Source organism: Azolla caroliniana, unplaced genomic scaffold (genome assembly GCF_043228905.1).
Source record: "Azolla caroliniana isolate FFs.n. ecotype wild unplaced genomic scaffold, voAzoCaro1.0.p SCAF_18, whole genome shotgun sequence".
In the NCBI taxonomy this organism is placed as follows: domain Eukaryota; kingdom Viridiplantae; phylum Streptophyta; class Polypodiopsida; order Salviniales; family Salviniaceae; genus Azolla; species Azolla caroliniana.
Genome location: NW_028230453.1, coordinates 1,928,923 through 1,946,121, shown reverse-complemented (window position 1 = coordinate 1,946,121; position 17,199 = coordinate 1,928,923). Strand labels below are relative to the sequence as shown.

General features: G+C 37.1%; 2 protein-coding genes across 3 annotated transcripts; both read right to left on the bottom strand.

Moving 5' to 3' along the window:
- Positions 1-2,867: 2,867 nt before the first annotated feature.
- LOC147852026 (uncharacterized) lies at positions 2,868-10,060 on the bottom strand. 2 transcript variants are annotated; one of them, XM_087334257.1, is made up of 6 exons: positions 9,170-10,060; positions 5,617-5,790; positions 5,118-5,192; positions 4,946-5,011; positions 4,788-4,832; positions 2,868-3,447 (listed from the first exon to the last, which is right to left on the bottom strand). In XM_087334257.1, the coding sequence occupies exons 1-6, from the start codon at positions 10,004-10,006 to the stop codon at positions 3,307-3,309; spliced, it is 1,338 nt and encodes a 445-aa protein (XP_087190383.1). In that variant the 5' UTR covers positions 10,007-10,060; the 3' UTR covers positions 2,868-3,306. The 2 variants fall into 2 exon arrangements, with proteins under 2 accessions (XP_087190383.1, XP_087190384.1); XM_087334258.1 differs by having other exon boundaries at positions 4,788-4,829; positions 9,170-10,058.
- Positions 10,038-11,378, bottom strand: LOC147852025 (uncharacterized). Its single transcript, XM_087334401.1, has 3 exons — positions 10,770-11,378; positions 10,135-10,391; positions 10,038-10,045 (listed from the first exon to the last, which is right to left on the bottom strand). The coding sequence occupies exons 1-3, from the start codon at positions 11,252-11,254 to the stop codon at positions 10,038-10,040; spliced, it is 750 nt and encodes a 249-aa protein (XP_087190527.1). The 5' UTR covers positions 11,255-11,378.
- Positions 11,379-17,199: the final 5,821 nt, after the last annotated feature.

The following is a 17,199-nucleotide window of genomic DNA, read 5'->3' as shown; positions in this document are numbered from 1 at the left end:
CAAGCTTGATTTTGGGATAATTTAGTAGTTTCCATTTAAACATTTTGCAAACCATATAAATAATCTATATAGCAAGATATTATGGTTTCATACGTTTACCTCACTATGAGTTAAAAATTTATCCTTTTGTACATGTTACACATGTTTAGGTGTCATGTAAAGCATGAAAGTCAAGGATATTTTGTTCTTATGATCGTTTTATCTAAGCATATTGTATACCAACTCTTAGGTTGAAAATATGTAGATACGTATAATATAATCTTTCAAGTATTTTAATTAAGTATTAAACGTGGTAATACCTTTTATATGTGCTAGGTTTAGTCTTCTCAACATTGGATTGGCTTGTGGCGCAATTATGGCTTGATGAACTTTATATTAATGATGTTTTAAGACAAAGAAAAAGGAAACTCTTGTAAAGTATTTGTGGGTATTGAAATCAATAGTACATGAATAAAAATTGTGTATTCGGGAGGGTGTCTAAACGTATAATGGTGTTAAAGAGGGCTTCTCGTCATTTGGTTCTTGCTTCAATGACGTAAACATGAAGGCATTGGCCTTATCATGCATGATGTTATAATTAAGCATGCCCATCAATATGTAAGGAGATCTTATTTTGTATTGGGAATATGAAAATGAGAGTTCACATTGTTTGTAGTGTGATGTGACTACATTCACTATTCTAGTTCTATGTTATTTTATTGGTGATAAAATATAGTATTGATAATCATCGAGCAATGACTAACAATATCTTGTTTTCACTATTTGTGTTAAATTTGTTGGAGATTTGAAGTCTTGTATGCTATTGCAAATATGAACTTTTTTGTGTTATTCAATCTACTAATTTTCATTTGTCGATTTGGCCTATCTTATATGCTTCTTTGTCTAACTATATATGCATATTGTGTTTTACACTATTTGTGTTAAATTTGTTAGAGATTTGAAGTCTTGTATGTTATTGCAAATAGGAACTTTTTTGTGTTATTCAATCTACTAATTTCCATTTGTCGATTTGGCCTATCTTATATGCTTCTTTGTCTAACTTATATGCATATTGTGTTTTATAAGATCTTTTTATAAGATCTTGTTATCTTGCTCATGTAACTGATCAAATAGTGCATATAATTGAATAAACAATGGGATGGAGCAAAAAGAAAAAATAGAGGAGTATTTCGAAGTTTTCCCATAGTTGCAAAAGATAATGGCAATTCACAAGTTATTATAAGGGAAAAGTACCAAGATACCCCTGGAAGTTCGTCTAATTACTAGAATGCCCCTGGAAGTTCCAAATTTACCAAACTACCCTATGTCCAAAAAAATACACTTTATAAAGTAATTATACACTCAAATATTTGGTAAATAGGGCTAGTTCAGGTCCATTTCTTCCATCTTTGTAAATAGGGCTTGTAGATTTGAGTGTATAATTACTTTATAAAGTGTAATTTTTTGGACATAGGGGTAGTTTGGTAAATTTGGAACTTCCAGGGGCATTTTGGTAAATAGAAGAACTTCCAAGGGTATCTTGGTACTTTTCTCTTATTATAATCACCATTAATGACTAAATAATTTTGTAAGTAAGAAGAAACAATAAGTTTAAACACGAAAGTTCAGCAAAAAGCATTATACATGTGTTTACCAACAAGTATCTAACTAATTCACGACATAATCAATGTCGTGTTTACAATGGTCAAGCACTAAGATTTAAAAAGATGCAATAAAATCGACCCTTGAATCCTTAGTCCTTATCAACAATAAGTTATGTGGAGAAACAAGGACTCTAAGTTACAAAGTGCACTCTTTTCAAATTTTTATAGAATGATCTTGTTTATAGTTTATAGCCTTAATGTGTGCACATGATAGTGACAAGTCTACTCTGCATTGGTAGCTTTTACTTTAATGAAGACATGTGTGGGCATTCTGTGTTTAATGATTAATCCATATGGGGAAAAGTATATTCGAAAATTACTTTAGTTGATTGATATCAATAGATAATAATCTCTTGGGTAAGATAGTTCTCCTTAAAACTTTCATCATCTGCTTTATGCCCCATGCGTGCGTGGCATTGTTCACGCCCACCTAATTATGATTACATAGTAAGAAGTATCTACAAGATTTGTATAATAACAAACTTTAATTATATTTCGTGAGATGTAACTATGTATTATAGATTAATGTATATTTATATATACGTATATATCACTATGGCTTACCCAAGTGCTGTGATCCCATAACCTCAACACTACGAAGTTTTGTGTTCAATAATGCTCAAGGGACACATGAGGTCAGAGGAATCAGGATGTATATGTGTAGCATAATTTATGGTTCCGTCCTCACATGGGTTTTTCAAGTGGTCCAACACCAAGTGAAAGTCCCTAGTCGAATATTTAGGTGGTGGATCCCAACCAACTTTCAAATTCATAGCTTATTGACCATAGATTGGTGCCTACGTTTCGCAAAGCCTAGGTGCTCTCTCGTTGTAAACATTCAAGTGCAGGGGGGTTTCTTTGATAAGGGCACTTGAAACCAAAATAAGAATAAAAAATCAATATGTTTTATAGAAAAATGGTGATGTTATATCCTTAATCTCCCTTACTTCCCAAAATTTCGTTCAAGAAATTAGTGGAATTTCATTTTCTTGTTCAATATTAGTTTTACCATTCTTGTGTTGCATTAGAGACTTTCTTGAATAAAATGACCATTATTTTAAATTACATTTCAAATTCACGTGATAATTCATGTGCACAACATCCATTCTTATCAAACATACTTGACATGATATTCGATATTGTGTGGCCATACCAAAGGCAACGACAAAGTTTGGAATGTAGAAAATTGAGCTCGAGCATGTATCAACAAATTGGAGTGCACAATACTAATAATCTAAACTTTCATTTATTACATTTAGGTTACATGAGAATGTTGTTTATTTTCACAAAATCAAACAATTTTGAAGGGACGATTGAATTAGGGCTAGGAAAACCCCAAAAACTTAAAAAGTAATATATACATTGATCCCCCAAAAACCAACACTTTTCTAACTCATTTTGGTTCATGGAGCCGCCTAGCACCATTGAATATGTAGTTATAAACTCTTGTACACTTCAATATGGTTTTAAGTCAAGTTAATTAAGAATAATAAGTGAAGACAAGCTTAACCTTTTCCCAAACCCTAATCTAAGTAGACCTTGAAAAGTTGTAGTTATTTCCTATATATAGGGTATCCTTGGTAGTATGTTTGGTGTAACAATATTATTATCCCATGTCAATTATGTAGTGGATGATTGTATAATAATGACACCTTAATGTGACCTATCGAAAGGTTCCCCCATACCAACAATCTACCCCAGTATCATTTGCAACCTGCATGGTACACGATAAAGGAACCAAACATAGCCCTCGACTCCTCAAATCTAATCTCGGTTCCTCTGTACCATTTTGGGTTCGATCGCCCTAGAAAAGTCATTGATATCCGTGAATTAGCAATGTGAAAAAACACCCAGAACATGAGGGAACTATAGAAAAAGTTGAAAGTATGTCATTTATTCTTACTTGATCTTGGTGGATGTGTAAAACTTTTATATCATGGAGAAAGAGAGGTCACAAAAATTGCAAACAATATGGACTTATTACAGTTTTTTCATACGACTTACCAAGTATAGGTTTCATATTACATGGTGATAAAAAAAACCGACAAAATATGCAATACATTTGCATTTAGAAGTGTTAGTTTTTGCTTGGGTATAGGTTTTTGGCCTAAATAAATGCTCTATTGTAGCTAAACAAATACTATCCCACACAATTTTCTTCATTACATATTATCAAGCAAGCAACAAAAAATTTCAAGCAATATCTTTTGTTTGAAAATTCAATCTTAATATGATATTGCTACCAAGTTTTGGCTCTCAAAGCACCTTGTATTTTTCTTCCTGGATCACAAATGTGCATTCTTAATGGTGATCTAAATACTAGGTAAGTATGAATGGGAACTTCCCAATATGTTTGGGATATACTAATAAAGGGATAGACTCTATTGGTACCAATATGTCGAGGACCTAACATTTTGGTGTGGCATGTACTTGGACACTTATGACTTAGTTAGATTCTTGATACCAAAATGGTATGCCAATTGCTCACAACAATTTTAAACTCTATCATTTCCATATGTGTGATTGAGGTTGCTACACAGAAACCATATGTAAAGTATAGACATCTCAACACGGCCCTAGATCACATCAACATAATATATGCTAAAAATGTTTATTTATGGAATTAATAACTTTGCAAATTTTAGTTGAGAATGGGTTTTTACCGCATTTACAAAAATACAAAGGCACTCATCCAAATATGAAAGTAATAGGAGTACTGGCGAGATACAAATGTATTAACAAAAACTATTGTAAACAGAAAAGGTATAGTGGCATAAGACGTACCTTGGTTTGCTATACATATTCAAATCAATGCTAGAGGCTACCCCACTCAAAGGACTAGATGAATATCCATGTTGTGAATCGTGATTATCTAGACGGACGTGTATGAGGCAACTAGCCTTGTTAATACCATGGCATTGATACTTGATTATGTTTTTGTTATTATCCGTAATGAAAAACATTGGATGATTCAACAACATACTAGCATATATTTGTTCGTTTGTGAGTAAGTTAGGCTTGATTTAGAGCGAGCGCTCACACACACACACACACACATGAATGATATAGCTTAATATATTGATTCATGTATTTACGAAGTGTTTGCGTGATTAAAAACATTGAGAGTAATAGCAAGTAACTTACAGTAGGATTGGTGTTGGTTTTTAAGTAGGGGGAACTCAGGGCCTGCTTTTAAAGTGGAAAATTAAGTATGAGTCAACATAAGCTTTCATGAGACTAGTGTTTTTAGTTGATAGTTCTAGGGTACGATAAGAGATTGATTGATTTTTATGTTTCTATACCTCCACTTTCTCTTGAAGGTATTTGATACATCCGATGGTTTCGAGAAGCACAGATGCAGTGTCCGTCTGGGTTTGAACACAAAGTTTTATGTTTAAACAAACAAATGAGAGAGGACATTGGGGCTTATTTAGGAACTAGTGAATCATTAGCAACTAATTAGCGCAAAATCACCTTTCCAAATGGGGAAACAAGTTGCTGAAGTGTTGTGATTCTTTCGGTAACTTTCTCTTTTCTCAGAGGTTGGCCCTGAAATTTTGATTTTTGTTTTGTTAAAAACAAACAAACAAACAGACATAAAATAAAGTTAAAAAATATAACGTACATAGATTCTAAGTTTAAAAACACAAAAAAATAAATAAAAAGAAGAAGGATAAGTACAAAAGTGAAGAGAATGTAGTGAAAAAAAATGAATTAAAAAGCAGAATATGTTTTTTTTAAAATGGAAAAAAGGGAATAAATGCAGCTTTTAGATTTTCTTTTTTCCTTTATTTTTTTCCATGCCCCCTTTTTTGAAAAAGGACCGTTATATTCCATTTGCTTTTGTGTAGAAAAGCAAACAAAAAACAAAAAAAACTTTCCAACCTTTATTCTTTACATTGTTTTTACCCCCCCTCCCCATATCTCTCCCCTTCTTGTCTTGTTTTATTTTTCTTCCTTTTTTCTTTTGTACCTTGAACGAGGTTGTGGATGAGGTCTGAGGCGGTGGTTGTTGGTGGTACTGTTGGTGGTGAAGCCTCGGCCTTTTGAAACTTTGTTCCCTAGAAAGCTGCTTCTCGCCATGAATATTATTCGCTTTCCCCTCCGATGGTACCACAATTTCTTTACATTCTTCGAGCTGGCCCCCCTATATTCGCCAATACACATGCATCAACCAACAACACACACAAAGAAACATACCCACGCGTGCGCACACATGATAACTTGTCAGTATGTCTGTGACATCCTCTCTCACTGTTCACACCACTCCTCCCTATTTTCCCTCTAACTTTGTTTTGTCCTTTGCAAGTTAATTCCTCCCGTTCAAAGTCACGCGCCCACTTTAACGAGTCAACGAGTCCCATTAGCCCACCGCCCCTAAAATCTGCTCTCTAATTGCAAAGCTTTTACTCGCATATGTTTATAAGCTTTATCTTATGTACAATTTTATGCATTGTCTTCCCAAAAGGTGCTAATTAAACTATCGTCGTTATTCTAGGGACAAAAGGACATGGACATGTAAAATCAATATATGTACATATATTCAACCCCAATCATTCATAGACATCCATCATCTTATGACAATATTCACTTGCAAACAACCATGAATTGTCCTTCTAATAGGAATAAAACAAAAAAATATGCAATTGAATATCAATGTCCCCCCTTAACAACACATATTTGAAGGGAGTTGCATTAAAACGCTACTGACATGTATAATTTAGTTTTCTTTGCCTATGTAACTTTTCAGAGCTACCTTCCAAGTTTGTAGTAGAGAAAATCCAAATGATCCATATCAATCAAATCAACAAGGCTACATTGCCCAAATTTGTTTTATCCTCCAAAAACAATTGAAAAATATTAAGGAATATAAAAATCATGCTTTGTTTGCAACGAGATGGTGACCAAAGACATAACATTTATTCATATTCTTCCACGGGACGAAGCAACAGACCTATATATGTAGTATACAAATGTTAAATCAAAGAAAGGCAAATATAATAAACCTTTCCTAGGAGTTATTAAGAATTAGAACTACATTGCTTTTAGTTCACTTTGTTATTGAGACAATCCAACATTCAAAATGAGATAGCCAAGGAAGTTACATCTAGGCATAGAATCTACCATCTTTCAAACTACAAAAAAGTTAGTTTAGTGATACTTATGAAAGTTTCAAAAATATGTTGATTGCCAAAACAATAAGAATATCACGTATAATCTTACATGGGCATCAAATGAACACAATATTTCATCACCTTTGTGTCTTATTTTTAGCTCACTTTTCAAACTAGCAAATCTATGAAATGGATATGTTATGATTCATATGGTGAATGAAACTACCAAGAATAATGCATGCGATATTAGACTGGAATATTTAAATATCTTTTGTCAACATCTACTGTTACAATTTACCATCGCCAATATTACTACTACCAAGTTTACATATGAGAGCATATGCAAGGCTACATATACACATGATATAGAAAAAGATGGTATATGTATCTTAAGTTACATTTGAACATATGGAGGTTATACATATGTATCCACATGGACTACAAGAAACTAGTACAACTATCTTAAATTTAATGAGAGTTTCGAGGTTGTTTAGAAAAAATGCATTTTACTAGATAAATCAAAATGTGAGATTTTAATGATAATAATCCCGAAAGTTTCCATCGATGGACACCATATCGGCAACACTACCAACAAAAGAATGTAGGTATGTATACATTCTCACATGCATAGGTCTGTTACATATCCCATACAATACAAACAAAACAATATTTGCTACTGCATTAAATGAATTATTCAATTGCTTAGAAAAATGTATTGCATACTACAATATAGCATAGGTTTCCAAATTCTAGGCATAACCATCCCAAAAGGGCTTTGAAACATCCCAATAGTTTAAATGCACGCAACCTTCAGGAGTTACTTGTATGCAAATCATACTCTTTTCTATACGGCTCAATGTTTCATCTAGATATATTTGAACATCATAATTAGACACGACAAAGTTGAATGGAGTATTGAATCTCCCAATGAAAGAAACTCTATGAATACTCATCATTTTTTGGATTCAAATAATGGTTTATTAATTGTTGAGCCTTGTCTATCAAATTTATAAAGATCATCAGGAAACTAAAGCCAACTTTGAGAATAGGCTATATTTAAGCTTAATATAGGAGTGGTTGTGTGTTGTAAAAATCCCGTCTAATCTTTACCTACTTCAAAATAGAGAATATCCTTGTTGGACAACAAACGTTCTATTAAAGAATAAATGTTGCCATTCACATGATGTCTCTTGTCGTAAACCTAAAATGTGTTTCTTGTCATACAACTTAATGGACTATAACCTTTAGGCAATGTCCCATTAAGTGCAAAGTCCTCTAGGGGATTTGGCAATTTATATTCACTATGACATAGGTTATTCAAGTGGCCAATGGCGGGAATTTCCTTGATAGAGCAGTCATGTGCCTGTGTTTTATAATCCTAAGGTTGTGGCTTAAGGACTACATTGGGCGAACCTTATAAGGTGTGGATGTTTTTGTGTAGATACGTTGATTAAGTAGTCAAGGGGATTTTTTATCTATACAAGAACAACAAGCATAGGTTATTATAAATCCCTCGAGATACTTGATCGGTTGGGAAAACTAGGCTAAGGGGCCAACTAGACTAGACTTGGTGGGTGGAGTCTTCCCAATGAAGTTAGCCCACATAATAAGATGTTTTTTTCTATATGTTGTTGAATTTAAAAGTTAAACGAGGTCACAATGATTGTGTGTTTGGACAAGGTCTGAATATTGCGACTAGATATGTGGTCAAGCAAATTACTAGTTGGGATGTGTCAACAACAGGGTCAGAGATCATGTTGTTGTGACTCCCGGATCGAGATCAATGTGGATGGTTGCGGCCCTCGGAAATGTAGTACATAGGCTAATGCTGTAATGCTTCCGCTAGATTTGTAGCTAATTATAGAGATGAGGAACATCTTGGTGATCTCTATGACAATGTCGTGGATTTTGAGTTTTTTTTTTTGGTGGGTTTTGAAGAGATGCCATGAGGTTTCCCAACCTTAGCTAAAGTACAAATCTTTTATCTCTATAACTACATTAACTATATATATACATATGATTACATTAATTATACATATGATTACATTAATTATACATATGATTACATATTATATATATATGATTACATTAATTATATATATATATATAATCACATTACTTATACATATATTTACATTAATTATCCATGTCTTTACATTAATGATATATAGTTACATTAATTATATATAAAACAACATAAATGTATTTTAGCGATTATATCGGTTGGGGAATCTCATGGCAATGCTATATATATATACAAAAAATTAACGTCATTTTATGTAAATTAATAATCCGCATGACCTGATACCTCTATCCCTAAACCCTAATTAATGTGGTTCTATGTATAATTATAGAATTATATATAATATTTACATAATAGATTTATGAAATAATAAATAAATTCGGACCCACCTCCGTATTTCGCACTGTTTTGGGCTTCGCCATTGGCTGCGGCATGCTGCTGCCAGGTGTCGGCCTCTGATTGGTCGGTCCTCTGTACTGCGCGCCATAACCGTTGGGTGGCGGCGCTATCCCGCCGCCAAACTGCAGCGAATTAAGATTCTGGTTGTCGGCGCAGTTGGCGGCAGTTGCAGGATTGAACACATAACTGCCGATCTTGTTGAGCTGATGGTCGGAATGGAGATCGTGATGGGCCGATGATGATATGGTGGGATGGATTAGTGTAGGGCTGATATGATCCAAGGAGTTCAGATTAGGGTTAGAAATGCTCCACAGCAGCTGATCAGCTAGTTGCGTGTTAGGGTTAGGGTTAGGGTTAGGGATAGCAGGAACGGGTAAATGTGGATTAGGGTTCACTAATTGCAGAGGAGGATTGCTGTGATTATTGAGCAAGTACAGATGATTAGTGCTATTAGGGTTAGTACTGATCATGGCGCTGGAGGTGGAGGCGGCGGCGGATAATTTAGGGTAATTAGCAGCATTACTGCTGCTGTCGCGAGCGAACTGGAGGGGCTCCATCGGATTGTACTCCTGCTTGATGACACGTGTACGGCCGAGATGCGGCGGCGGCGGCGGCGGAGGACACGTGGGCGCGGACGTGGCGCCGCCCCATTGGCTGGCGTCGGTGAGCGTGCTACTGCCGCTGCTGAAGCGGTCGTGGTCGTAGGCGTTGTTACCGGCGGCGCCGGTGGCCATCCCGAGGGGGAGCTCGTCCAGGAAGGGCCAATCAGGGGGCGACACGTGGGGGTCGGAGAAGAGGAGCTCCCGGACGGTGAGCTTGGGGTACATGAGCAGGTCTTGGAGGTCTTGGTGCGAGCGGTCAAGGTCCTGGTCAAGATGGCCGTGCCGGTCAAGGCCTTGGTCAAGGCGGCCCTGCGGCCTCTGCTGGTCAAGGCGTTGGTTAAGGTCGCCCTGACGGTTCTGCTGGTCAAGGCGTTGGTCAAGATGGCCCTCCCGGTTCTGCTGGTCAAGACGTTGGTCAAGATAGCCGCGCCGGTTCTGTTGGTCAAGTCGGCCCTGCCGGTTCTGTTGGTCAAGGTATCCGGACCCGTCCTGATGGTCAAGGTTTTGGTCAAGATGGCCCATCCGGGTCTGCTGGTCAAGGTGGTGGTCAGAACACGTCGCTGCATGAATGCTGGGCTTCACATCCGCCATCAATGGCCCCGTTGTAACCCTAAAATAAATAAATTTCATAACGACATCAGAAGCTCCAGAACCTGTCAGTAGCTCGAAACCCTAATAAATAAATACCTCAGAGAATGAAAGTAGGGGGGGGGGAGAGGAAGGAGGAATTCTGTATTTTCATGTCTCAGAAACCTAAAACCCTACTGATTTTCTACCCTAATACTTGTTTGACCTAATCCATGGCAAGATCATCACATATATGTGGTATGCATGGATCCATTCATTCACACAGGCAGATTTAGCAACATAAAACCCTCAAATTTTTTTTTCCATAAAATACACCCCCCCCCTACGATCATGATGACCACATATCTGTGTCGATCGATCGTATCATCCCTTGCAGGAATTTAACAAAAAGAAATCTTACAGGAATTCCTGGCTCCACATGGCGCCTGTGTCAGGGGAGGCTGTAGGCTCTCCTAACGGATGAATGCAGGCGCCATTGATGTCTGCGACAGATCCCTGCACCAGCATATCATTGTTACTGATATGATGATCTATGGTGAGGCCATGATCGATTTTGAGGTTGTTACTCATATGGCTCTGCTGCTGCATCATGTTCAGCATTGATTGCCAATACCAGGAAGAATTGTCAGTACCACCACTGTGGTGGTGATTCAGGGTATGATTCATCATATTTTCCGAGGAATTAACATTTAAAGCTCCATGGTTGCCATGGCCTGATCGATGTGGTATTATCAGAGCCGTATGATCATCAGAGATATTTCTCATGCTATGCCTAACATTATTAGTGATATTATTACTGGCATCATCATCTTGATCCTGAGCATTATTATTATTATTAGCAGGGTTAACCATAGCCGGAATGACCAGATCATGAGAATTCTCCATTTATTAAGATAAGAATCGAGAGATAAAGATTTAGCACTTAAATTGGGGTATAATAACTAGGAATCAGAAGCGCCTTACTTCAATTCCAAGGCTGTATAAGTAGCAGTATTAAGTAATTGTGACAAGAAGACATGAATCATCATGGTTTTTGAAGGGGGCAGGGCAGTACACAGAGATCAGGATAACATACATATTGAGAAGGAAGAAGCATGAGAAGAAGAAGGTTCAAAAAGGCTTTTTGTTTCATTGATAACTGCATCATAAAAATAAAAAAAAATAAAAAAAATTTGAATGAAAGTGAAAGGGAACCATAAAAAGAAGCAGAAGCAAGGGGAAAGCTTAGAAAAGCAAAAAGCAAAAAGCAAAAAGCATTTTTAACTCTACTTTTTGAAAACACATAATCATCTCATTCCTCACTTTCCACTCAATGACTCTTCTTCTTCTTCTTCTTCTTCTTCTTCATTCATTCATTCATTCATTCATTCATGTTCTTCTTCTTGTGTGTGTCCTCATGTACCAAAGCACTCACACTTAGTTCCTTAGGCCATGCCGTGTTCACACTATCGGCACTCTCAGGCTCAATGTCCGGGACACACTAGCATCTCTATCTGCATCATGACCCATTTCCTATGTAATACTCTAATGCTGATCACATCGCAGACCCTTTTGATTTGCAGCTCCCGTCGAACTTTGTTTACTAATTATATTAAAGCCCTCGAAGAGTGCCCTAAACCCTAAACCCTAAACGTAACGTTTGTCATCAGTTTGTTGCATCAGTCGGTCTCCGTTCACTAAGGCCCTCCTAGTGTGCTATGTCCACATGCCGAAGTGACGAGAAAATGATTGACCTTTGGAGTTTGGGGCAAATAGTTTCTAGCCTCGTATGTTTGGGACAATCGCAAAACAGTTGACATAAGAATGAGTTCGTATACCCTAGATTTATGTGTCCATGACATTATAACTTGAGGCACATCATAGAAATGCTGTTTATGTTGTGGTGTAAAACATGAGAAATTGTCGGGCATTAACCTTTGTTAAAACCATACTTTGTTTCAACTCCGTTTGTATCTGAACCCGATTTTGTATTATTGACATTGTCCTAGTCACACACACACACACACACACACATCCATACATGCCCTCGCCTTCAAGGCATTCCGGAAAGGTAACAATAATTTCTTTCTTTCTTTCTCTCCACTTTCAATCTCGTTGAGGTGTTGAATATCCACGAAATTACCTCGCCTTGCGACAAAACTAGAAAAGAGTAAAGATTTGCACTACGGGGTTTTAAACATAAACTAATGTAGGCACCTTTTATTTCTTTGTTAAAAGTTGTGGCATTAGGTGGCTGGTAGGTTAGGAATAAGTTTTAGAAGAATGTAGTGATGTTGACATTCAAGTAATAACCATACAAAATCATTAAGCTATCCCGTTGTTGAATCCATTGTAACTCATTCTAAATTATAATATCTCTTTACAAATGAGGCCGTGTTTATGTAGTTCCATTCTTGTTGAAACTACTATATTCATTGTTATACAATCACCTCATATATTTTACTTGCCATGTATTAATCAAGTAGGTCAAGTAGTACTCCACTTGAAGATTCTCTCTTTCATTAGATTATATTATGAATAACATATCCACACCATTCTCTCTTTAATCAAATATTTTATCAAATGATGAAATTACTCTTTATGAATGCTTGTATGTTCATTATCAATATAAGAAATATGTTAATTAAAAGAGCAAAACATTGCTTTCCAACTTTTACAACCCTTAAATAACAACATACCTTGATATCATTGAGGATACTTTGGATGACGATGCATAACATGGTACTCTCCATGAAATTTTACATTTATATTATCTCTAAATTTAAGTTTTCAAGTGGATTAGTGTAGACCTAATTTATTTAAGGAATTAAGAGCTTAAAGTTTTTGGGAAATAATTATTAAGATCCATTTCCCTAAAATATGAAGAAAAAATATATAAAGAGGGCTTTGGAACGAAATTTGGCATGGCATTAAGATATGTGAAATATAAATGCATGATGAAATCTGAAATCCATGATTTCAAAATCCACATTGACTCGGGGAGATGGATTCCTTTCCAAAATATTGGCTACTCTTTAATAACGAAGGCCTATGCCTTGGGTTAGAAATGATGACCTAAATGTTTGCATAATGGGAGATCAAATTACTAATTATTACCTTGAAGCAAAAACAACCAAATGTTAAAAACCATTAATTGAGATTTCTTAGGCCCACCTAGCTACCGAACATACACTTCAGTTGGTCCTATATAAATTTGATGTGTTTGAGGATTTCGGTTAACATGAACTACATTTTTCGACCGACTCATGTTGGGTATTGCCATGCTTAATGAGAAAATTGGGGTAAGGTTGATGTTAGCAGGGCGATTCCATGCATGACCATTTTCATGTAGAAGCCAATATTTTAGACAAGTCTTTAAAGCTCCCATCATGGATAGGAGCCCTCATTGCAACCATGATAGGATTCAAATTGTATGTGTTGGTTCACAAGAATCACGTTCCATTACTAATTAGGTGACACACATGGGAATACTCCAACTTTGTCCTTTTTCTATCACAGTGAACAAAGTGCAACATCCATTAAAAGTGTGGGAAGATGTCGTGTATAGTATAAATATAGAAGAATGCATCAATAAGCTAGGTGAATTGTGGACTCAAACATAGGGCACCTAAGTCTCTTCCATGTCACTATAATGATAAAATTAGAAAATGGTGATCAAAGAAAGAGAAAGCAATGAGGAAAGTAGATTAGCGTTAGAATTAGAAGCAATAGAGGAGCCATGAAGGAGAGGGAACCCGATGGAGATTGCTTTGGCCAAGTTGGCAGAAATCCTAATGGAGAAAATGAAGGAGCAAAGCTCATAAAAAAGGAGCCAAAGAGAAAGGGTCGAGGAGGAACACGACTATGGAAGATACAAGCCAATACCCTCGAGGGAGTATGTTGGAAAGAGGGAGTCCCTGGTGCTAAACAAGTGGATACATGATGTGGAATGCTTCCTAGAGCAATGTCTGGTGAAGCCAAGAGCATGGGGTGAAGGTAGTGTTTTGATACCTTAAGAGCAACGCATAGAATCATTACTTGTTGGTAGAGTTGAGGGAACCTTTCGAAGATTGGGAGGATTTCGATCTAAGGATAAGGGAGCATTTTATTCCACGAAACGAACCTTTTATGTTGAGAGATCAGTGGAGAAATCTAACTCAAGGGTTGGGAAAAATCAAGAGTTATATTTCAAAGTATCGAAGATTGATGTTTCAGATTACTAATATAAGTGATTTTGATAGGTTACACAATTTCCTCTATGATCGTCAATCCGGAGAGAGGAAACGAAAATGAGGCCAACAACATTAGAAGAAGCAGTCAAAGTAGAGTGGGTTGGTGATTGGGAGGTGTCCTACCACAAAGAAGAACCCATGGAGAGAAGGTATAGTGTGAGAACACACGAGCAAGCTAAGCAAGAAGAATCGAGGAAGACAAGGGATTGGGACATACCATCCAAATCCTCGAGTAGAAGAAACACACAAAGAACATTCCAACATGATCGAGGTTGCTCCAAGTGTAAAGGACTGGACATAGTGGGGATTGTTCCAAGTGGGAAGGGGGTTTGTAAACAATCAAGTATGTGATTATGTGCAACAGAAATGGATTAGAGGTGTGTGTGTGTGTGTGTGTGTGTGTGTGTATGAGAGAAGAGGAGAGAGAGTCGACACAAGCTAGAAAGAAAAACAAAATACCTATATTTCACAAGAATGATAACTGACACTTTACAAAGGAAAGGAGATGGTGCTTATATAATAACCTTCTCTCTACACTCTCTTACTAAAACTACCTCTCCGGAAATAGGGGGAAATTTAACCACGTCATAATTATGTGTCATAGGAGTTACATCTATGACACATTAGTTATTGTTACATAGTAACTTGGTGTGTTCACACACTTGTATATTCCTGAGGTGTGTTCACACTACTAGAGGAAGTTGAGTTTGATTCTCAACATGCCCCTTCAAGCTCAACTTCCAGTTGCCGCTTGATAGTTGGCTTATAGTTGGCTTTCGCCTAGATGTTGTCTAGGTCCGGCTTTGGCTTTGATAGCCGGCTCACTCCGCTCTTTGTGTTCAACTTCCGTCTATTGGCTGTCACTCCCCCTCAAGCTCGGTAGGTCAGAGGTCGAAAGACCAAGGTCTGACGTAAACTACCGAAGCTTGTCGACTCCTAGAGCTTTTGTGAAGATGTCGATGGTCTAAATATTTGTATTGATATGTTGGAGGTCAACATCCCCCACTAGAACTTGTTCTCCGATGAAGTGGTAATGCACCTCGATGTGCTTCGTCCGAGCATGGAAGACCAGATTGTGAGGAAGATGAATACTGCCGAGGTTATCATAGTAGAGACAGATTGGATCGTTGATGGAGACATCCAGATCCTTCAATATTCTCTTGAGCCATATGGCATCACATGTAGCGAAGTGGTAATGCGCCTCGATGTGCTTTGTCCGAGCATGGAAGATCGGATTGTGAGGAAGATGAATACTGCCGAGGTTATCATAGTAGAGACAGATTGGATCGTTGATGGAGACATCTAGATCCTTCAATATTCTCTTGAGCCATATGGCAGATTGGTCCTATATAAATTTGATGTGTTTGAGGATTTCGGTTAACGTGAACTACATTTTTCGACCGACTCATGTTGGGTATTGCCATGCTTAATGAGAAAATTGGGGTAAGGTTGATGTTAGCAGGGCGATTCCATGCATGACCATTTTCATGTAGAAGCCAATATTTTAGACAAGTCTTTAAAGCTCCCATCATGGATAGGAGCCCTCATTGCAACCATGATAGGATTCAAATTGTATGTGTTGGTTCACAAGAATCACGTTCCATTACTAATTAGGTGACACACATGGGAATACTCCAACTTTGTCCTTTTTCTATCACAGTGAACAAAGTGCAACATCCATTAAAAGTGTGGGAAGATGTCGTGTATAGTATAAATATAGAAGAATGCATCAATAAGCTAGGTGAATTGTGGACTCAAACATAGGGCACCTAAGTCTCTTCCATGTCACTATAATGATAAAATTAGAAAATGGTGATCAAAGAAAGAGAAAGCAATGAGGAAAGTAGATTAGCGTTAGAATTAGAAGCAATAGAGGAGCCATGAAGGAGAGGGAACCCGATGGAGATTGCTTTGGCCAAGTTGGCAGAAATCCTAATGGAGAAAATGAAGGAGCAAAGATCATAAAAAAGGAGCCAAAGAGAAAGGGTCGAGGAGGAACACGACTATGGAAGATACAAGCCAATACCCTCGAGGGAGTATGTTGGAAAGAGGGAGTCCCTGGTGCTAAACAAGTGGATACATGATGTGGAATGCTTCCTAGAGCAATGTCTGGTGAAGCCAAGAGCATGGGTGAAGGTAGTGATTTGATACCTTAAGAGCAACGCATAGAATCATTACTTGTTGGTAGAGTTGAGGGAACCCTTCGAAGATTGGGAGGATTTCGATCTAAGGATAAGGGAGCATTTTATTCCACGAAACGAACCTTTTATGTTGAGAGATCAGTGGAGAAATCTAACTCAAGGGTTGGGAAAAATCAAGAGTTATATTTCAAAGTATCGAAGATTGATGTTTCAGATTACTAATATAAGTGATTTTGATAGGTTACACAATTTCCTCTATGATCGTCAATCCGGAGAGAGGAAACGAAAATGAGGCCAACAACATTAGAAGAAGCAGTCAAAGTAGAGTGGGTTGGTGATTGGGAGGTGTCCTACCACAAAGAAGAACCCATGGAGAGAAGGTATAGTGTGAGAACACACGAGCAAGCTAAGCAAGAAGAATCGAGGAAGACAAGGGATTGGGACATACCATCCAAATCCTCGAGTAGAAGAAACACAC

Bases quoted from the DNA above. Each gene is read 5' to 3' on its own strand.
- LOC147852026 (XM_087334257.1), bottom strand. From the start codon at position 10,006: ATGTACCCCAAGCTCACCGTCCGGGAGCTCCTCTTCTCCGACCCCCAC. The intron at 5,012-5,117 runs GTGATTTTGCGC...GTTCAAACCCAG, and splicing joins TTGTTTCCCCATTTGGAAAG to ACGGACACTGCATCTGTGCT. The intron at 3,448-4,787 runs GTAAGTTACTTG...TGACTTTTCTAG, and splicing joins AAACCAACACCAATCCTACT to GGCGATCGAACCCAAAATGG.
- LOC147852025 (XM_087334401.1), bottom strand. From the start codon at position 11,254: ATGGAGAATTCTCATGATCTGGTCATTCCGGCTATGGTTAACCCTGCT. The intron at 10,392-10,769 runs GTAAGATTTCTT...TATTTATTTTAG, and splicing joins ATGTGGAGCCAGGAATTCCT to GGTTACAACGGGGCCATTGA.